Source organism: Chaetodon auriga, chromosome 19 (genome assembly GCF_051107435.1).
Source record: "Chaetodon auriga isolate fChaAug3 chromosome 19, fChaAug3.hap1, whole genome shotgun sequence".
NCBI classification, from domain to species: domain Eukaryota; kingdom Metazoa; phylum Chordata; class Actinopteri; order Chaetodontiformes; family Chaetodontidae; genus Chaetodon; species Chaetodon auriga.
The window spans coordinates 22,338,575-22,361,034 of record NC_135092.1 but is presented as its reverse complement, the minus strand read 5'-3'; the positions used below and the strand labels follow the sequence as shown (position 1 = coordinate 22,361,034).

Genomic DNA, 22,460 nt, shown 5'->3' with positions numbered 1-22,460 from the left:
GATGTTAATAAAGGTCATTGAACCGAAGCGATTCTGTTAATGATGACTTCCTCACTGTTTACAGACTGTGATGAAAACGTCGGGTCATGTGATCCACGCTGCCGTCGTACACGTCCTCTGCGGGGCCTTTTTATCGTGACTCAGCAGAATCGGCCAATCATTGATCACCAGAACGCTCCTGATTGCTTAGAACGATTTTTCCTACAGATCTGGAATCTGTTTTCAGTCCAATGAATAAGGGAATGTGAAAACTTCTACATGCTCCACAAGGTTTTTCTCCGTGTTCTTCATACAGTTCTTTGTTATACCTTGTTTGTCAGTGTATATGCATATTTTAATGTTTTTCTACTGCGTGTGGTTGGTGGGGGTTCACTGTATCTGTGGCACATGAGCGTATTTGTATGTAATCATTGTTTCTTTCTCTGTAAAAATGTCCATCATCACAGTTTCAATGTCAGCTGCGCGTGCAATAATAGGAACCATTATAACACAGCCTGTGTCCTTTGTGTAGTTTCATTTCACTTGTCGCTCCGCCCCTCACTTCCTGTCTGTGGCTCTCAGCTCATTGGTTCCTGCTGAGGAGGTAAAACTTTAAAGCTGCACTAATCAATATTTTTATATTGTCTATGGATATTTGTAGTGTAGAAGGTGTCACTTGCAGTAATGAACCCACAGAAAATTCTTACCGTTTCTGCTCTTCCCCTCAGCTCCACAGAGCGTTTTAGCTTCTTTCAGCTCTATTATTTTGGTTTTTATTTAAAATATTATGAACTGGAAATAGATTATCATAAGTACAGGAATATTTCAACCTGATGCAGAGTGATAAAAGGTAAAAATGAGATTAAGCATTGCAAATAAAGTCACATAAATGTGAGCCTTGAACGAAAAATGCCTCATAGAGAACACGTGTCAACATAAATACTCCATATGTCCTGCAGCATTTCTTAATATTATTGAGTTGCTTCATTAAAACTGTAGTATAATCAGCAGCAGCTGTTGTGGCTGCTATAATTCCTGCAAACCACCAGATGTCGCTGTGCTGCTGATGTTTAAAGCCCTGAAGCTTCATTTCTTAAGCACAAAGAAGAACAGAGCCCAAACGCTTCGTAAGGCTTCATCCAGGTGCTCGTCTGGGTAGCTGGTTTGAGACGAGCTGATGCACACAGAGGAGCCTTTAGCAGCTCAAGAGCCAGAAGTTTCCCTCAGGAGATGGTGGAGACCAAAAACAGAGCTAAAACAAGACTTTCAGGGGGAGCATTCATCAGGGACTACTTTCAGAGGTGGATGAATCCACAGTTGGTGCTGTGGTGAGTGTTTGTGTCCCTGAACACAGCGCAGATTCTGAGGGCAGTGAGTAGGTTTTCTCCTTTGTGATATATAGAAAAATGAATGTAAGTGTATTTATAGTCATGTTTTGCATTCACACCTGTGTGATCCCACCTCTCCACGTTCCAACAAACGGCCTCCTAGAAACCAGAGTGAGAACATGAATCACACGTTCACTGCGTCACCAGCATGCCGTCACTCAGGTCCTAAAACAGCTCTGGAAACAAAACTGCATTTCAGTTACAAAATCAACTGAAAGCAGCACCATGAATGGCCTCGGTGTGTCTGCGGGGAAAACATTTGTCCAGGCGGCGCCCCTCCCTTTAGAAACACACTGAGCACATTACTGCATTACCCAGGAACTCCACCTGGCACCAGCAGCCATCCTAAGGCCAACCACTGCCCGGCTCCAGCCGACGTGAGCTCTGCTGACTTTTATTTTCGTTTGCAGAGCGATTGCTCATAAGTTGTCATGATGTATTTCAGATGGCAGGTGAACTCAGTGAGGCCTGTGCAGAGAGACGGAGGCAGAGTCGTGGTTCATGTACTCTTTTATTGTCCTTTGTCTTTGGGTCCCTAAGGCCTCCTTGTATGCTGCAGTTATTAACAAAGATTATACACAAAATAAAAGGCATCAGATTTGGAGGTTCTTTAAATCTTTAAAGGAATAATTTGACATGTTGGGAATTACTCTTAATGGCTTTGTGAGTTAGATGAGAAGCTCCACACCTCTCATGTCTGCAGGCTAAATATGAAGCTTGAGTGAGCAGGCGATTAGCTTGGGTTAGCATGATGTCAGGAAGCAGGAGGAAACAGTTAGTCTGAGTTCAGTTTAAAAAATCAGCCGACCAGCACCTCTAAAGCTCATGAATTAATGTTATCCCGTTTGTTTTATCTGCACCACAACGGATAATTAGTGAGCTTTAAAGCTGCTGATGTGGATTTTAGGCTAGCTGTTTCCATGTTTCCAGTCTGTGTTAAGCTAAGCTAAGCTAACTGGCTGCTGGCTGGAGTGGTGTCAGTCTGCACCTCTAAGCTTCACTAATCAACACGTTACATCTCATGTCTTTAATCTGCTCACAAACAGAACACGCTGTGGTTTTATGACGACTTAAGTGACAACGGTTCAGACTGTTTGTGAGGATAAACTCCCAAAAATGTCAAACTATTCCTTTTACAAAGTGACACTTGACATTGTTTGCAGTTTGTTCACAATAACTGAGAAGGAAGAAGTCTCTGCAGAAGACTCTTCAGTAAAGTCACCACATCTTTTCCCACGTAGTCGATGACTAATCGCTACAGAAAGCTATTTTTACGAGTCTGTCCAGCAGGTCTTCAGTGATAAGTGTAGCAGGAGTCTGATTGTTCAGTGGCTTGTCAAAGGTGGAGCCAAGTAAAGCGAACCCTGCAGGCCCAAGTGGATGACCGAAACCAGAGTCCGGGCCAGCTGGGGCTGTGCAGGGTGAGCTTACACTCGATCAATGTGCACCGTTTACTCTCTGATACCCTTACATGGAAGAAGCCCTTAGCGCCTCATGCAGGAATTATTGGTGTTTTGAATGTATTGAATTTCTGTCTCATTCAGCAGGCTGGTGCCGGTTGGCTGCAGGCCCGCCGGGTCCGGCCGGTGCCTCGGAGGCAGGTCGGCCGGCGCAGAGCTCAGATAGCGATCAGGAAGCCAGTCGCTGCCAGGAAAACAACGCTCACTCAGGCCTGTTTGTGACCTCAGCGCTCCGTACGTTAAGTGTCCCTACGGACACCTTAGCACCTAAATCCGTACGTAACTGTGTACGTGCTCATCTTTAAAGGCCTTTTCCTCATCCCGCAGACGCCAGACAGAACACAAACCCAATTTTAGAGTCGCCACCTTTGACATGTAGTGGTAGCACTGTTTATAGCAGACCGTCATGGTTCACACACACAGGTGACGCTAACAGGCTCAGTCTACGAGTCATTTGCTGGCTGGCTTCTGTCTTAATGTACAGTGAGGTTACAGCTGTCGCCATGTTTGATATGTAGTGGTAGCACGGCAGATTGTTTATAGCACACATGACGCCAGCAGACTCGCTCTCTATTGCAAAGTTCTGGCTGTTGGAACAGAGGCGCTCTTCTCATGTGTCTTAAAGCTGAATACTTTAGATTTTTGTTGAAATTAAACCAACTTTTAAAACCAAAATTTCCACGTGTTGCACCGACCACAGTGGCGGACCGTTAGCGTAGCCTGCATCAGCTAGCACAGCTAATGGAGTTCAAGAGTAGAGCGGAACGAGGAAGTCTGTGGAAATATTGGAGGGTTACGGTTCATTTGGACCCTGGCTAAGATTTTCTGGGCCTGAAGGGTTTGTGACACCTGTGGGATCACGAAAATACCTTTGAAAAGGAGACTTAACGCAAAGGGAAGGCGTCAAACAGATTTCAGTACACACAGAGCAGCTGAGGCCACAGACGGGCCGAGTGTCGGCTCTGCTCGCTCACAATAAGAAACTACAGTATTTGTATCAAAAATAGCAGTTTATCAAGGCGCGAGATAGATAGAGGGTGTAGATCTACACCGACGGCTGCTTGTAGAAGCGAAGTCATGCTCTGAAGTCTAAGATGAAGCCAAACAGAGATAACAGCCACGAAGCTTTACTTCACTGTCGAGCTGAGCTGCCTCTGCAGCACAGGACTGTTTCTATTCATGCCAGGCATTTTCTATTACTGCACAGGACGAACTACCGTCTCCTCCTTTAGGCGTCTTCTACATGTTCAGTGCAAAATTCATCTTTTTTTTTACTTAAGTATCGTGGAGGTTTGTATTTTTTCCACTGTTGTCATGTCATGTTTTATGTAAACCAAAGAGACTCGGATAGTTTGGCCTAAAAGACAGAAAATAATAATGTAAATATTTCTACAGTATATCAAAAAATAGCCAAAAACAGAAATATATTTCTAGTTAATAACATTCTACATACTTATAAAACAGAAACAATGCTAACAGTTGGATTATTCAGTTTGGTGAAGCGACTGATGTTTGGTCCAACACATTTGTACAAAAACGTAAAATACTGGACGGTATGATGAAGTACAAAGTACCAGTCGTAGCACCTTGTGAAGTGTGGACAGCAAAGATCGGTTTAGTTGTGCGAGGCTTGTGTTCCTACCTGGCGAGTATCGCAGGATTGAGCTTTCGTTCTCGTGTGGTTTCCGTTTCGTGGCTGCGTTTTCGTTCCAGGTCTAAAACAGAATAAGTGCCAAAGTGTCCGTCCAGCCACGAGTCGCTTCGCTCTTCTCAGACTTGCCTAGTCCACTCTTGAATGACAGTATGGCTGTAGCTGTGACATCCTCCGACCCTCACCCCCCCACGACAGCCCACCCGCCCCCTTCAAAGGCATTGATTAAATTATATGAACCTTAAATATGTGTAAACTATCCCTCGTAGAATATCAGGTCCCAGATTACAAAGCAACAACATGACTCTTCTCTGACAACGTCTTCATGAAAGAAAGCATCACAGTTTGAATGTGTGTGTTCATCCCTCTGTCTCTGTTTCACCCCACTAGTGTGTGTGTGTGTGTGTGTGTGTGTGTGTGTGTGTGTGTGTGTGTGCATGCTGATGTGTGTTTGCAGGTGTGTGTTTGCAGCTCAGTTGTGGCCCTTGAAGCAGTACACTCCGTACAGCTTGTGCTTCTTGTCGGGGAAGCCGCTGAACCTCACGGCGGCCTCTGTGGGGCTGCAGCGCCGGCGGGGGCGGGAGATGGGATAACGGACGCTCCCGTCGGCCAACCAGCCGGCGTCGCAGCGGTCGTAGCCCAGCAGCTTCCAGGCGGCGTACATCTGGCCGACCTTGGCGATTTGGGCGCCGTCTTTTTGACACGCACTGACCGCCTCGTCGTAGGTTAACTTAGACGGGTGGATCAGGTAATAGAAGCGACCTGGAAGACAAACGGAGACGCACAGATTAATGCAAGGACATAAAGATATGAATATGGATGGACTGACATGTTCCCCTCGAGATGAACTGTAATAACTTTATTGATCCTCTGACTTTCCATCTAGCGACATCATCAGGTCCACATTTGAATGTGTACAAAACTTTATGACCAAACACCTGCAGGACAAATGACATTCCCTTCAGCCTCAGCTGGACTTTGTGCTTGCTGCTAATAAACTAATGTTAGCATGCTAACACGCTAAGCTAAGAAGATGGATATGGAAAACATTAGACCTGCTTAATGTCACAGTGTCAGGGAGCCTCCTTCCTCCTCCCTTTCCCTGTGTTGCTCCTCAATTATGGCTCACCTACACCTGCTCCCTGTGCCAATCAGCCTCTGCAGCTGCAGCCAATCCACACTCGTCAGCCACAGGATAAAACCTGGATCTCCTCACCGCTCTTTGGACTCACTGGCCTTGTCACACTTTGCTCTCCCTCTGCTTTGTTTTGAGCTCTAGAGTTTTTTCTGAGTACTGAGTCTCCTCTCATCAGACCCACCTCCAGTCCGCCACCTGGACAACCAGCTGACTCACCTCACCTGCCCGGATCAACACAGAACATCTCCCAGAAATCATTATCAATATTTGTGACAATGAATCAGTTTATTATTCAGATCTTCAGCCCTGAACACACTGAGCTGTTAGCATGACTGTAGACAAACACACATCAGGATGTACACACACACACACGCACGCACACACACACACACACACACACACACACACACACACACCTTTGTAGTGGGAGGTGAAGCAGAACACATCGTAGTGGTTCTTGTCCTTGTCTCTCAGGCCGTAGTTGCGGACGCCCGGCACTGTGTTCTTGCCTCCGCAGGGCTCTCTGGGGGTGGTGATGGGATACTGGACCGTGCCGTCACTCAGCCAGCCGGCGTTGCACCAGTCCAGCTTGTTTCGCCACGCCTCGTACAGCTGATCAAAGGACGCCACGATGGCATCCTGGTCACGACACGCCCGCTCTGCGTCGTAGAAGTTGAGGTTGTAGCGACCCAGACGGGGGAAGTAGGGGAAGACAACACCTACGCGGAGAGATGGAAAACTGCAGTTAGCAGACAAAACTGGGATCCGTCCTCTGGGCTTTGAGTCTGAACCTGTTATTTGACCTGATGAGTGAAAGTGAAAGCGCGTCTCGCTGTGTAAGCACAGCTGTTCCCCCGTCAGCCTGCTGCCAGCGCTCTTGGCTTCAGCCAGTAATGGCTGATATCTCCGGCCACTCTCGGACGTAATGAAGCTGCTCTGACACTGATGTACACTATGCTTACACTTGCTCCTGACTTTCCCCCGAGCAGTCGCTGCTCATGCTGCTAAATTTAGTCTGACTGCAGCCTGTTACAGTACGACATCTAAGAGCCTCATCTTTGGACTGAGAGCCACATTCAGTGAGTCCATCCATCTGTTATACCTTCCAGGTTGAGGGACACCACCGCCGTTCCATCTTCCAGCCCGTCAATAACTTCACATTTATATCTCCCATAATCCTCCAGGGTGATCTCTGTGATGACCAGAGAGGCGTCCATGGGAGAGGAGCCTTGCAGGTGGACACGTCCATGGAAACTGCCGTAACTCCGTTTGTGATAATCCATGGCGACAAAAACATCCACCTGGAACACGATGAAGAGGAGTCAGTCTGTTGTGTCAAGATGCCACCACACTGTTCAGACTGTGGCACAGATGGACCTTTAGCGGCTAAAGGGGGTCGATATTTCTTGAATAATGAGATTTCATCATTTCACCCCATTTTTAAAATCTGATCTTAACTCAGGATACTGTGTGGGCAACGACAGAGAGATTAAACCAAACTTCTGGCGGAGAGTCAGAACTTATATCTGTCTGTTGATTAAAGTTAGAGCTAGTTAGCTTAGCTTAGCATATGGACTTCTGCAGTTGCAGGAATGTGCATGTGTACATACATGGGCTTTGTCATGTGCATGCTAATAGAGGGAGACCCACTGATCAAACATTGCTCCTCAGCACCACCAGTGGTCAAAAACTCCACAGCGTACCTTTAAAGACCTTCACTGTTTAATAAATTCACAGTTCAAACCTTCTTCTGTCAGTGCGTGACATTCACATAAAGATTTAAGATTATTCACATACTGATTATAACAAACATCTACAAACACACGTAACAATCTGCAGTTTGGAAAAGAAATGTTGACCTCTTTCAGGTAGTCTGAGGTGAGCTTGGTCCATTTGATCCTCATCTTTCGATTCGGTGCCAGTGATTGGTCCCTTTGGATCTTGCATGGTAAGGTCGCGTTTCCGCCTCGCCTCGACAAAACCTTTGACTGTTCAGCCACCACTGAGAGTCGAGGGCCGTTCTCTGCAACACAAGGACACCGTGAAGAGCGACGAGGTGAACGTATGAACGATGTCTGTTGAGATGAAACACTGAACTACGGCAAACTATGGCACGTTTTTCAGAATAACCAGGAACTGACTGAAAATGAGAGTTTATTTAAATCTACATAATTTATATAAATGTGTAGAATTTAGTTTTGCCGTGAAAAAAATGCTGCCTGTTCGTTGGAACTGTGCAGTAACACAACTGATCAGTAACATCAGTGAGCTCACAACAGCCTGATAACAGACAAATAACACAGAAACTGATGAAGCATGAACCCGAAGATGTCATGAATCTCTGCACCTTCGGGAGGTCAAAGGTCGACAGGTAGAATGGGAATAGCTCACTTTAAGCATCATAATCACTAAATAATGGGCAACTATCTCTAGAGCCTCATCAAGCAAATGTTAACGCTCACATGTTGCTTCTATCACGACAACAACGTGCAAAGAGCAGAAACAACCCGGTGTGACGCTCACTGGGTCAATAAGGATCAGGGCTAACTTGAGGTTAACTGGTAAAATACCTGATCTCAGCTTCTTAGATAAATTCTGAGTAAGTACAAATACCTCTCTGCACCTCGCTGTGTTTTCCTGACAGTGCTTTAAATCTTGACATGTTCAAACAAAGTTTTCATCTGCAGACACTGATAAGATAACTGTGTCTGAGCGAGCCAATAATCCCACAGAGCAGCGTTATCACTGAGCCACAGCGGAGGAACACACTGATAAACGCAGGAAACGGATGACGCTGCAGAGTGAGTGTCGTGAACGAAACTCAGAGAAGGACGCCGGAGACGTCTCTGTGAGACACCGTGGCTGCATCAGAGAAAGAAAACACACACACGGAGACTCACCTGTGACATAGATGGTTCTGGAGTGCTCCAGCTCAGGATACAGAGCGTCCAAGTCGCTGTCTGCTAAGCTCAGTGAGATCAAAGCACAGATCAGCACAGGAATCATCTTCATCACCAAACTGAGGGTCTGATCACTGCAGAGAAACACAGAGGAGGGCGGCGGGGGGGTTACAACATGCACAGTAAGGTGAGGCTGTAGCTGCATCACAGGGGTGCCACACATAGAGGAAATTCATGTACACGCGTGTTCTGCATGCAGCTCGGTTCACTCCACAGTGTGATTCAGGTTTCTTCTGCAGTGCCGTGTCCCCCCCAAGGCTCAGTAATCAGTACGGGAGTGCAGAACAGTCTGCAGCCTCGCTCTGAGCACATCTGCACACGCCAGCGGAAAGCCTCACATCCTCGCTCCAAAGTTGTTCAATGCTGTCAAAATAGAAAAACTCAGCACCATGCAAACGTCACTTAGAGTCCTCGACACACAAAGCCAACGACCCCGCGAGAAGCTTCACGCTAAAGAGGACAACACGCAACACGGACGCAACACGGCGCCGATCAGACATGCGTGTCAGTGTGTGCAGTACATACTGTGCAGCAAAGAGTCCCTGTCATCCAGCAGAGCCAGGCAGCAGCATGTCCCGGTGACACCGACAACTTCAGAGGGAGACTGTGCCACAGTGCAGCGCTCTCTCACACACACACACACACACACACACACACACACACACACACACACACACACACACACGCACACACTGCAGCCCATCCTCTACACACTCATCCCAACCAGAGAGGGATTCACCATTTCACTGTGATTTATGGAAGTCCAGAGCTGCCAAAACTGAAGCCACTGAATCATGTTGAAATGTTTTATGAAATTCCAGTAAAAATCTTAAAATGACATTTTTCACTTTCCTGCTTTAAGATTTTCAGACTGTGAGACTCGCCTCCACGGACAGTCCAGAGATATGAGCAACGATCTTTAGATTCAGAGTGGCTCTACGATGTCCATCGAGAATAAACATCTAAAAATCGGCTTAGAAATCAGAGAAAAAATCCGTATTACTGCAGAACCTGAAAATCATTTTGTTTTAAAGTTTTCTCCAGCATCAAAGAATCCAGTTATCTGTACATTCGAACAGGAAGTGCTAACAGCTAATTCGGCATATTTTTAATGGAGCTAATGTGCTAAGATGTAAACAAATATATGCTAAAAATTAGCTCTCAAGTTGTAGCCAACAGCTAACTTACTGACTCCTTGACAACACCATACTTCCTGCTTACATCCACCAAAGCATTATGGGAACTATAGTTGCACCTCTGCACCTTCGTGTTCAAGAAGCCCAAATGTAATTCTAAAAGGCAGAAAGGCTGATAGACTTTCTACTGATCAACTAATCGATTGATTGACAAAATTTTTCGGCTCAATTTGATTAAATGGATTCATTTTAAATTTGGCATTCCTGGGCTTCCATATTGAGTTTCGTTTGAGGGTGTGTGTGTGTGTGTGTGTGTGTGTGTGTGTGTGTGTGTGTGTGTGTGGATTTGGATTGATCCCTCTTCACCCGCCCCCCCGCTTCTTATCTTCATTCACTCCATCCCAAATTGCTGATGTGCTGGCCCCCTCTGCCAGGTGGAGCTCCTGCAGTCAGCAGAATAACTCTGCAGCGCACACACACACACACACACACACACACACACACACACACACACACACACACACTTATTCCCCCTCCCCGCCTGAGAATAGTCATTACACATAGCGGGACAGGACGGGGGGGTTGCAGCGATAAGTAGGTGGAGTGTGAGGGGAAAGCTGTGACACGTCCTCTTTAAAAAGGGTAAAAACTTGGAGTCAGACTGTTCTCTGCAGGACACGAGGACAGAGGACAGCAGGTGATGTGTGAAATGAGAATAGAGGAGACGAAGGAGATGAAGACAGTGAGATACAGCAGGAAAAAAGCTGAAGCAGGAGGAGGGAGGTGGAGGGAGGTGGAGGGAGGTGGAGGAGGCTGAGAGGACTCTGCAGCAACAGAAATGATGCAGGAGGCTGCAGCTTCAAGCTCCATTAGCTCCACTGCTGGACTTTAACTACAGGCATTTACTCAGCTGCTGTACTTAAAAACACACTTCAAGTATCAGTACTTTACTTCACGACACAGATACTTCTACTCCACTACACTCAAATTTGAGCTTTGGACCAAACAAACACTGTGAAGGTGTCGCTTTGGGCTCATTGTGACCACATTCCAAAGCAAACGATCGATCAATGGATGGATGGAGGAAATGATCAGCAGATTGATCCAGAATGAAAAGAATCATTAGTTTCAGTCCTTTAAAACAGTTGAGCTCCACCTCAACCAGCTCCAACAGGAACATCCTGCTGAGACATGAATGAGGAGCCACAGTATCGTCACATCATCATATATCAGATCTGACATCAGCAGGCGTCATCTGCAGACTCACTCAGCTGTTTATGACGGGAACTCACACGCGGCTACGACATCATCAGACACACACACACACACACACACACACACACACACACACACACACACACACACACACGTGTCCTCCAGAGTGAAAACATTCCTCAGCATCCATCTGTGTGGAGGGTAAACAAGGCCACGTCTTTACAGACCAGGTGTGAGTGTGCGTCACCTGTTTGTGCTCACACAGCGTGTTGATGGTTCCTCTCATCGTCAGGCGTGCAGCGAGCGGAACGTGAGCAAGCGTTTCATTCTGGGATTCCTCTCTGAGTTTTGGCGCTTGGCTGTTCATGACCACAGAAATTGGAGTATAAAGTTCTCATGTTTTCTTTTCAGGTCAGTTCAGTGATGGAAGACGCTCTCACACCCTTACTGAAGTAAACGTAACAATACCGCTATGTGAAAACACTCCATCATCCTGCATTAGATGTCCTATCAAAGTAAAAATACATCAGTATTATCAGGAAAATGTACTTAAAGTATCAAAAGGGAAAGTACTTGTTCTGCAGAGACCACAGCTGGACCACCTGAAGACCACGTCCTGCGACTGAGAGTGGACAATATTCAAAGCACATCAGTAGATTCCTCTGATAAACCGTTTGTTAAAAAATCACACAATAAAAATCTGAAATCCTCATAAATCTTCACAAACTGTCATTTATAACTTTTCCAGTACTTACTGAACAGTTTGCATGAACGCTGCAGATTAACTGCAGGTCACATTCAGCCCCACACACTTAAAAAAAAAAAAAGGAAAACATATGAAAAACTAAAAGAAAACATGGAGATGAGATCAGACCCAGTGATTGGTTAAGACAGATTTCTTGCAGTTGGATCTGAAGTGGTCTCTGGTCTCAGAGGGACTCCTCCCAGTCCCTGATTGTTCCTGCAGGACGCCAACAAAAACACACACACTCATACACACAGCGATACTGTGCTTTACTCTGAAAGGTCGGCAGTGTGTGTGTGTGTGTGTGTGTGTGTGTGTGTGTGTGTACCTGTATCTGCAGACATGTATGTGGTAATTGTACAGCAAACTCTACTTTTACTTTTCCTATCAGTCGACTCAGGACTCGGTTCAACGTCAGTCGCTCGTTCGCTCAAACGTCCCAACAGCTATTGGACAGATTTCCATGAAACCTGGTCCAGACATTCATGGTCCCCAGAGGATGAAACGTACTCAATACAACCAAACACCTGCAGCACTAACGACATTCCCATCAGCCGAGTTCATGCTTACTGTTAATTAGCCAGTGTTAGCATGCTAACACACTAAACTAAACCGATGAACATGGTAAACATTAGACCTGCTAAACGTCAACCTGCTAGCATTGTCGTTGTGAACATGTTAGCATGCTAACATTAGCATTTAGCCCAATCACCACTGCGCAGTGAAAGCTCGCAGAGTTGCTGGCACGACGGATTTATGTTTTAAACCTTCTGCTGATAATATTTCTGAGCTTCCATCAAGATTTTCTGTATTTAAAATGCAGGCATCACAGAAAAAATATGAATATGGTCATATTTGCATTAGGCTTTGTTGAATGGTCACAAGATCCACGGATTTTGGCAAACTCAGATATATCAAGTCATTTTTTGGCAGGAAACAAAAATAATAAATAAATATGAACGTGTTTTCGCAGCAGCCACGAGGGTCAAACAAAGCAAAACGGCTTCGGCACTGAGGGAAGATAAACTGGAAGAGCAGCGCTAATGTTACTGAGTGGACGTCAACACTGAGGTCCAATCCTCAAACACACCTCCTGTGTCTTAAAACACACACACTCACTCACACACACACACACACACACACACACGCACACACACACACACACACACACACACACACACACACACTTGGAGTTTCCATTCCTTGTTTGGTTATTCTTTTTTATTTCGCAGCTCTTCACAGTAACGCGATCCATTAGATGTTTATATGACCTTTGACCTCTTCTCCAAATGCTAAACACTTTTAGCAAGTGCTAACATAACTGTACACATTAAGATGTTTTTAATACGGCTCTGGAGGAGCAGCAGGATTACCTCCAGAGTCCGCTGAGAAGGCGCTGTTGAGTTGCATTATGGGAGGTGTGGGATGGAGCGTTTTTAGCTTCACTGGGACTAATCAAAAGTAAGAGGATATCTCCATCCTTTAGCCATGCTCATGATTACAGGGTTTATTCCAAATGGAGCATTTTCTGATTAAGACATGAGGGATGTTCCAACATCATTCAGGCTTCAGGAGCCTTCTCTGGACCTTCATACGTCTCAGTTACTGCAGTTTGTGACACACGGCCTCGTCTCTGTTTACAGTCAGCTCACCAACAGCTGGCAGGGCTGCACGTGAAAGAAAAGCCCACATTTCTGGTCAGAAGGAGAAACAGACCTGCTGCTAAACGCTATGAAGGACTTCATGGTTTTATGAACGAATGATACAGGAAGAGTGTGTTTGTTAATGTGAGCGTGCACGGCTGCACGTAAACGTATTGACTGTGTTAGCATGCTAACGTTAGCATTTAGCTCAAAGCCCTACTGTGTCTCAGTGCAGCCTCAGAGTTGCTAGCATGGCAGCAGACTCTCAGTCTTGTTTAACTGAAGTTGGGATCTTTGCAGTGTGTCCCACATTTCTTCATGCAGGACCTGCTGATTGCTCCACACAGCTGCACGTCTGTCTTTTCCAGTGTACCTACGAGGTGTTCTGTCATGTCCAAGAAGCCGTCATGGCTCCTTGGAAATCATCTGAGCGTAATCAGTGTTTGTGATTTGACACATTCTGAAAACACCAGTTTTTTTCCAGTGAAGGACACACCTGCTCTGCTGTGAGTCATCATGTGTGCCAGGTGCCATGTTTTCTGAATCTGCAAAGTAACTAAAGCTTGAAAATCAGTGATATTTGCCATTGAAGTTATTTAGTATGAAGCAGCAGAAAATTCCTCAAAACTGTATCAACGCGTTCATCACTTTGCTGATGCAGCTGGTAAAGGTGGAGCTAATTTTAATGACTATAATTTATTGCCGGGTAGCTTCATCCATAATAATAAATCATTATTTATTAGCTTATTTATGTTTAATGATCTAAAAAGTAACTGAGACTAAAAGTAAAAAAAAAAGTAGTATCTGCAAAGTAACTAACGCTGTAAGAATAAATTGAGTAAAAAGTCCAATATTTCCCTCTGAAATGTAGTGGAGTCAAAGTATAAAGTAACAAGTAAAAGTACTTCAAAAGTGCAGTACTCGAGTAAACATCCCACCATTGGCCGGCAGCGATTAGAGCCCAGTTTGTCCACAAATCATAGTCTGTTTATTTTCCACTGACTCATTTTTTCCAGCTTCTTAGTTTTCATATTTTTTTGTTCTTAACTGAAAACACACCAAATCTTTTCTTCATTATATTTTGCATCCAGCTGAAACATGTTAGCCTGAAGCTAAAGCTATCAAAGTTACCTAACCTCGCCTAAAGTTACTAAATGGATGTGAGTGAATGGGGTTATAGTGCACATCTGTACAAACACGTTTGATACTTCAGCACTGTCAAATCTCATGTGTCCCCGGAGACGTCGGGTTCTTCACCTCCCACAAACAGTGGAGACGTCCCGCCGCTCTGAGGCCGCTGCTGACAGATATTTATGATGAAGCTGCAAAGGGAGCGAGTCGCCGCTCGACCCTCACAAACCTCCTTCAGAGGGATAAATAAATGAAGTGTGAAACGGCGAGAGAGACCCGAGAGGAGGCTTCAGACGGAGACGGCTGCAGACAGGCAAGACTTACAGCGAAAAGAGGTGTGTGATAAACGTCTCCACGGGTCAAACAAGGCAAACAAGGACAGTCAGACGTTATTATGACTCCATAACGAACGTGGAGTCAGAAGAAGTTTCTGTCTGTCAATCAAAACCCAAAACGCTGTTGTTGCTGCAGAAATCCACAGTGATTATGACAAACCGCACGATCAATCACCTTCATCAGGCTGTGTGTGTGTGTGTGTGTGTGTGTGTGTGTGTGTGTGTGTGTGTGTGTCCATAAATCTGGTCATGAGCACTTTGACTGAGTGAAACTTTATCTGAGACTAGAAGAAACCAGATGGAGAAAACGTCCACCTTCTTTACACACACACACACACACACACACACACTAATAAAACATGTTCTTATGGTGCATAATTCCACTTGTCCGGTGACTCAAATGTGATAATTTGGTGCTTTTTTCAGTTTTATATCATTAGACCAAAAAAGTCTGTGATTGGCCGGTTCACTGTTTGCTGACATCATCAATTCACCAATATGTGATCAAAGCAGCCCTGCTGTCATTTCATAAATAAGATAGACATTAAACAGGAAACAGTATTTTCCTCATAACGAGATTTTGCCTCGTTATCGTCCCTGACAAAGTTCCATTGAGGTGATGCATCAGTGTGACTCAACGTGACTGCGCAGGGCGAAAACCCAGCGGGGCCCCTCCACAGTGTGTGTTTATGTGACGAAGGGGCCGCAGCAGCTCTCGGGGCCGAGCAGGCGGTCGGATAAACGTATGGATTCCATTACACACTGACGTTAACGCTGATTTATGTTGAAAGAGACAGAAAGAACATGATGTCAAGCTGTGTATTATGTTTCTGTCAGAGAGGGGAGCTTTGCATTTTCCTCGAAAGGGGAAGTGTGGCGACCTCCAGGTGCATGATGGGAGAATTACTGCATGAGTGAAACGAGTTACATAAAGTCTTCAGCGTCTCAGAGGAAGCTGAGTGAAGAAATGTCCTCGAGTGATGTCACTCGAGTCAGCATTGGTTGAAGAAGTGTGAGACTGAATCAAGCTGATCAGACGGCTGAAGCTACATTAGCTGCTGCTAGCAGAGCATACTCCAATCTAGCACCCAGCTGTCAGCAATCGAGTTGCATTGTGGGTAATGAACGCAGAAGTTTTTGACAATGAAGAAGAATGTGTGGAATAAAATAACTAAATGCTAATATGCTCATAGTGACAATGCTAACATGCTCGACTGACGTCGCCATCGAGCTAACGGCTAAAAATAAAATCTCTATGAAAAGATGCCCCTATTTAAGATAAGATATAACTTTATTGATCTCACGCCAGTGAAATTATGTTGTTACACACTGTAAACAATTACAGATAAACAGAAGGAGGTGAAAACACAGCAGTCCAAAGCAGGCTGCTCTGATTGGTCGGTTTCATGGTGTAAATAGCAGAGAGATGGCGGTGGACTCTTTAATGTGCTGCTATCTCAGTGATGTCCGAGGCTGCTGCTGTTCAGAGCTCTGGAGAACATTTCAGGTCACCCAGCTGTGACACTGATAGTCCCGTTCGACAGATAAGACATCGCACCCGGAGTCCCTGCAGAGATTCAACCTCTCACCACTTTACAGGCCAGAAAAGTCTCATTTAAACTCTGTTTGTAGGTTAAACAAAGTCAAAAATAGCAAAAATAAATTCAGCGTCATTCTTCCAGTAAAGCCGCCCTCTGAAAAGCACGGAAACCTCGTCCCTCCAACCACACACAGGCTTCATTTTTAGGCCTGTAACGAACCTAAACTGCAGTCCAGTGTGTGTGACGGTGTTTCCTCCCCTCGCGGAGCGTTTCCATGGCGAGCTGCTCTCACACTGACGTGAAGTGATGCAGGAAAGATGCTTTATTCAGCATGTAGAGCAGGAACAGCCTGATGTAACAGGCCTCAGCAGCTGTGAGACAACCTGCTCTGGAACAGTCCGCCTCACATGTGAGAGCTTGTATGTGTTTGCATGTGGGTGGGGTAGGAAGTGATGGGTGGGGTATTTACTGTACACACAGCCCGGGCTGCTCACAAATAGCTCAGTCAGTTTCCTTGTTGCACAGAACATACATTTTCCTCAGCGGTCGAAGCGGTGGGTTCAAACCGGTCCACTACCGACCGACACGTCACCGTCACACCACCGTGGCTGCCACAAAGAGTCCTCAGTGTGGAGCACAGTGGGTCTGTGAGGGCAGGTTTGGTGGCCTGCGAGGCAGCGTGAGGGGAGCAAGAGCCCTGACGTCCAATCAGGAAGCTCCATGTGAATCTCTGAGAAACAAATCGGATGCAGTTTTGGCCTCGGCCCGCCGAGATTCTGTCACACAGCGTCAAAGTGCTGGTTTATCCGGCGGCAGGTTGTATCTGCACACGTGTTTCTGAGATCTCACAGCTGTCAGCTTCCTGCTCTGAACGATCAAATGTTTTCCCACAAAGAAACCAACATTTTAAAGCTGATGCTTCCACAGAAAGAGTTTCCTCACCTGCTGAAAGTAAAAGTACAGCAGTACAGTTTATTACAGTAAAATGTCTCCTGTGACTGATCTCTGATTCTATGTGACTTTATTAGATTTTCACACTGAAGCCAGTGGGGCCAAACTTAGGGGTCGGGTCCCTCTGAAGGGCCACCATATGAACCTGAGGGGTCGTCCGATGATTGATGGAAAAGAAGAAAAAAAGGTCTGATGCTCAAGTCTGTTTTCAGTTTCTGGATTTTTCTCTAATTGTTGCTGTTTTTCGTTAAATTTTGGGCCTCGAGCGTTTATTTAAAGTGGAAACTTTTCAGCTCCGCCAGCGTTTCCACAAAGACGACTGATCACTTTCTGTCATCCTCAGAGCTGCAAGTACGAACAGCACAGGACGCACGGCAGTCTCCAGATTTCCATGAAGAAACCATCAAACAGCACTTTGGGAATGAGAGAGAAGAACGAAGCGTTTTCACTGACGAGGAGAAACAGTTTGAGTTCACTCGATCGTTGACTGTGATGGACACATGAGAGCAGACAGAGCCGGCGGTATTCACAGCTGCACACTGACAGCGAGGCCTCTTCATCCCGGCCTCCTCTTCTTCACGTCCTCGCTGCGCTCACCGTCACGTTCACGTTCGCTCTGCCGCGTCCTGATTAGAAAACCTTTGAACTCCTCCGTCATCACCGCGGAGCCCAGCAGCAGCAGTCCACCTCTCCCACCTCTCACCTCCCCCCTCCCCCGTCCTCCCCCACTGTGAGGGGCTAATTCACGACCTCAGGAGTCGGGTTTTATATGTGGGCTTGTAATCTGTCTTTATGCCGCCTTCCAGTGGAGCCAGGAGTAAAAGCTGGAGGTCAAAGGTCAGGGCCGGTCTCAGCCGAGTGTTATTAAACAGATATGAATGATATTGAACGGGTTAACAGTTTGAGCTTCAGGTTATAACTCATTTCCTCTCTGACACTGGGTTTCTGCTTGATAAACAGAGTAAAAGAAGCATAAAATTGACTCAAGATGTCCTCGCTACTTTAAATGAAACACCAAAACTCAGTCAGTCACAAAAGCAAAATAAGAAATTCATAATATCAAGATACAACAGAGGCATTAGCTTAGCTTAGCATAAAGTTCAAAGGCTCACAGATTAAAGCTGCATCTTGTTTGTTTAATTCTTACAGAACCTGAAATGTAAAAGCAGCAGTTCTGGTTTCAGAGGGAGTCACATGTCGGAACTACTTCCTGTTTCCTGCTGAAAAGCTGGTGGAGTGACCAAAACCAAAACCAGCGTCATCACCTGTACCTGCTCACCTGTGGAGAAGGTCTGGGCGGATGGATACGCTGATGTTTGTGAACAGATGAAACAAACATGAGCTGCTGAGGTGTTGGCAGGTGGAGTTTTGAAGCTGGACAGAGCCACACCAGCTGCTTCTGCCTTTGTCCTGGTCCACACTTTGACGGGTCTTTGTCTTTCATCCACACACAAACACAGTTTTTGGTCTTTTGTTTCCACGTTGCTACATGTTCACTCCTAAATGCACAGTTACTCTTCCACGTTAACTGACGATAATCCAACAGTAACGACACAGAATCACTGCGTCTTAACGCTCTCTGAGCTGCTGCCTTTGAGTGAGGACTAATAAGAGCTTCTTCCTGATTGGACGAAACACCTTACGAACAACCGCAACCTTAACAGAGAGACGGCAGTCCGCTTTGAGGAGGCTGGAAGTGAACATGACCACAGCCCTGCTTCATGCTCTGACGCCTTCGACACAGTCACATGTTCAGTGCGTCTGCGCTCACCTGCACACACCTGAACTTCATTTGTTCCAGCTGAGATCAAAGTCTGTCACTTTTCCACCTTCAATGAACGATTCTGCGGGAAAGTTCAGAAAATGTCCTCAAGAGGGTGTTTTCTACACAAATAGTGCTGAAATATTCACACACACACACACACACACACACACACACAGACTATTTAGGGGAACATTTCCTTTCAAGCTGCAGCCAGAAGACGGCAAACACATCAGTCAACACGACAGAAACGTCTATTCATACGGCAAATAAAGAGACCTCTTCTTAATTAACATCTAAACCCAACAGAAACAACACACACACACACACACACACACACACACACACACACACACACACTCATTTAACCTGTTGTTTCCTGAACAAATTGAAGTTGACTGTGCTTGTGTGTGTGTCACTGCAGAGAATACACCCCCCTTTTCATTTGGGGGGTTGACGCTGCAGGCACAGTCTGTGTGTGTGTGTGTGTGTGTGTGTGTGTGTGTGTGCGTGCGTGTGTGTGTGTGTGTGCGTGTGTGTGTGTGTTGGGTGGGTGCAGGGGTAATGGGTGGGGGTCAGGGTGGAGCCGCCAAGTCTAAGCCAGCACACAGAGAGGGGTTGTTGGGCTGAGGGTGGCTCACAGCCCCTCGACGTCCTCGGCTCTAAATCACTCGCTGCACAACATGTTCGACCACAACTATGATAACTCCAACAAATATGATGGAGGGCGCTCACAGACGGCGAGCCGGTCGGCGAGGAGAGCTACAAAACCTCAGTTTATTGAGCTCTGCGGAGACAATTTCACACTCCAGTTATTCCAGTGACTGAAAACTTGATGCAAATTGCAACAGACCAAGAAGTGAATCACTCAAATCCAAAATGTCAAAATAAAAATGTCAAAAATCCACCGTGGAAGATTGACTGGAGGAGAAGTTTACACACAAATAAGACATGAAGGTTTTAATTAGAGGACTTAAAGGAGCAGATTCTTACTCAGAGATTATTCAAACTCACTCTCAGCTAATGGCTTAGCTTAGCATAAAGACTGGAAGCAGGTGGAAACAGCTAGCCCAGCTCTGCCAAAGGTAAGAAAAACAACTATTTTTTCTTGGCCGGGAGCTTTGACGTTAAGAAATCTGTGCACAGAGCCAAGAAAGAGTCTCAACTCACCACAAAACCATAACTCGTTTTTTCCTCTTTAATAACAAAAACGTCCATTCAGTCACATTTTCATCAACATTCTCCACCAGGAAAAAGGTGAGAATAAGACTAAAGGAAGCCACTGCATCCACCTACAGACGAACACGGTGGAGGAAATATCCAAATGTGTGGATGTTTGTCTCACTGTGGATCCAAAAACTCTTTCTGCAGCGTTTCCAGCAGGACTGAAGCTAAACGTGCACCAGAGACCCAGCAGACCTGTCTGAGGACCTGTTTGAGAACAGTCACCAGACCTCAAGCCCACCAGGGAACAGGACAGAAACACTCCACCAGCACACACAATCTGAACTGAAACAGCTGAAGTAACGTTCAGAAACAGGTTTTTAAGGTGTGTTCATCACAGTCAAATAAAGACATGATGCTCAGCTGAGTCCACTCAGACCTCATTAAAAAAAAACAAGTCATCAGCAGACAGTGACACGCTGTTTAACTCCAGTGACAGTTTAGGATTCACCTGAAATGTACATTTGTTTTCTGCTGTAGTTTGTTTTAAAGCTGGTGGTGAAGCAGTTTTCTGTAGTTTCTCTGTTTAAACTCACCTTTGACTGACTTTAATGTTTAATGATTTCACCTTAACTTCTCTTTTCTGTTTGTTTAGTGACTTTCTATCAAAGTGGCTTCATAAACAGAGTTTTTCATGTCATTTGTTATGATTCTCGATCGTGTCCTCAGACGTTTGGACTCCATCACATGTGACTAATTCCAATAAACAGCCTCCAGTAATTCATCATATGACGCTATGAAAGGCGTCCTGGTGGTTCAGATGGAAAACGTTTAACTATTTAAACTGGTGTCGCTGGTTCTTATCATATTCCAGCTTCCTGTCTGTCTCTGTATGTTTATCCTCATCCAATAAAGGCAATAAAGTGCCAAAACAGCGCGCGCGCTCATCAGTCCACCAAGCAGCAGCGTGTCTACATGTCAGAGAAGATGGCAGAGAGTGTGAAATAACCTTTAAATGATGTTAAGAGGAGGAAGCTCAGGACTGTACCTTTGTCGGAGCTCTGCGCGCTGTGCTGCGGTCGAAGCCTCCAGATGCGGAATGAAGCGCAAAACGATTAGGCACGTGAAGGTACGACCAAACAGGCGGCGTGGACGCTCTCAGTGTCTCCTGCTGGGTCCAAGAGGAGAAGCGACCAGCCGCGCTCCTCCTCGTGCGCGCGCGTGCGTGCGTGTGTGTGTGTCCAGCGTCCGCGCTCCGACGCGTGCAGGTGAAATATGCGCAGAACTGCGGGAAACTCCGGTGAGTCTGCGGCTTTGTTTCCAGGTCTGCGGCTCAAACTGACGTGAAAAACCAGCTTCACTGAACAGAGAGATCAAAACTGTGCCCGTGGATTTGGCAGCTGGCCCCTCATCACTGCCGCGGGGATCCAAAGGACCTGAACTGGATCTGCGGTCTTCGGGTTGTTGTTTTCAGCCTCTAACAGAGGAGGTACCCAGCCCCTGTTGCTCAATGCGCGATGACAAACTTGATTTGGAGTCGTTGCTCCTCCTGTCAGAGCTCTCAGTCCTATAAAACGTTACGTTTAAAGTCCATCTGTTGCAATAAAACCTTTTCTTTCACCGTTAAAGTTTCTGCACCTGTGGAGGTGCTTCACTGCCACTTAGTCCAGTTTGTGTCTCAGTCTCAGTCTCACACTGAACATTTGATAAAAGAGCTCTCAGGAAATCTCTTCCTTTATTTCCAGCACTCGACGTCCTGAAACTAAACTCTGTGACAGTTTCTCTGACCGGCTTCAGGCTCTCGTTGGCCCCTGGGGACCCCCACCAGACCACAACAGTCCCTGAACAAGAGAGCTGCTCCTGATGGAGAGACATGTGCACCTCCTCCACCATCAGTGTCTACGAAACCTTTTCTAATATATTCACTGACTTATTCTGTCTCATCCTGTGTGTTTAATGCAGTCAGCGGAGTCGAGGGCTGCGGAGGCCTCGATCATTTAACGGAGAAACTGATCAGCAGATTGATCCATGATGCGGTAATAATCTAACACGAGCTCCACCTCCATCAGCTACGACAGTCAAATCAGTCGCCATCTTGGCAGACCCCACCAAAGTCCGGCTAATCCAAAAAGGGTGAGGAGGTGGAGCGCGGGTGGAGCTGAGGAGGCCGGGTGAAGCCTGGTTGATGAAACTCAGCTATCAAAGTGGCCACGCCCACAATTATGCATAATTTTAAGCTTTAATATAATTGAAACGAGTGA

At 46.0% G+C, this 22,460-nt stretch overlaps 1 protein-coding gene across 2 annotated transcripts; it reads right to left on the bottom strand.

The window, feature by feature from the left end:
• Positions 1-4,100: 4,100 nt before the first annotated feature.
• Positions 4,101-21,308, bottom strand: hapln1b (hyaluronan and proteoglycan link protein 1b). Of its 2 annotated transcripts, none has more exons than XM_076757223.1 (6): positions 9,102-9,221; positions 8,517-8,650; positions 7,476-7,639; positions 6,719-6,917; positions 6,033-6,335; positions 4,101-5,240 (listed from the first exon to the last, which is right to left on the bottom strand). In XM_076757223.1, the coding sequence occupies exons 2-6, from the start codon at positions 8,626-8,628 to the stop codon at positions 4,951-4,953; spliced, it is 1,068 nt and encodes a 355-aa protein (XP_076613338.1). In that variant the 5' UTR covers positions 8,629-8,650; positions 9,102-9,221; the 3' UTR covers positions 4,101-4,950. The 2 variants fall into 2 exon arrangements, with proteins under 2 accessions (XP_076613338.1, XP_076613339.1); XM_076757224.1 differs by lacking the exon at positions 9,102-9,221 and adding an exon at positions 21,248-21,308 and having other exon boundaries at positions 4,874-5,240.
• Between the last annotated feature and the right edge of the window lie 1,152 nt (positions 21,309-22,460).

What these genes read in the sequence shown, in the direction of transcription:
- hapln1b (XM_076757224.1), bottom strand. Translation starts at nt 8,628, where the DNA reads ATGAAGATGATTCCTGTGCTGATCTGTGCTTTGATCTCACTGAGCTTA. An exon ending in CCTCAGACTACCTGAAAGAG is followed by an intron (nt 6,918 to 7,475) that starts GTCAACATTTCT and finishes ATCGTGTTCCAG; the next exon opens with GTGGATGTTTTTGTCGCCAT. An exon ending in CTTCACCTCCCACTACAAAG is followed by an intron (nt 5,241 to 6,032) that starts GTGTGTGTGTGT and finishes TTTGTCTTCCAG; the next exon opens with GTCGCTTCTATTACCTGATC.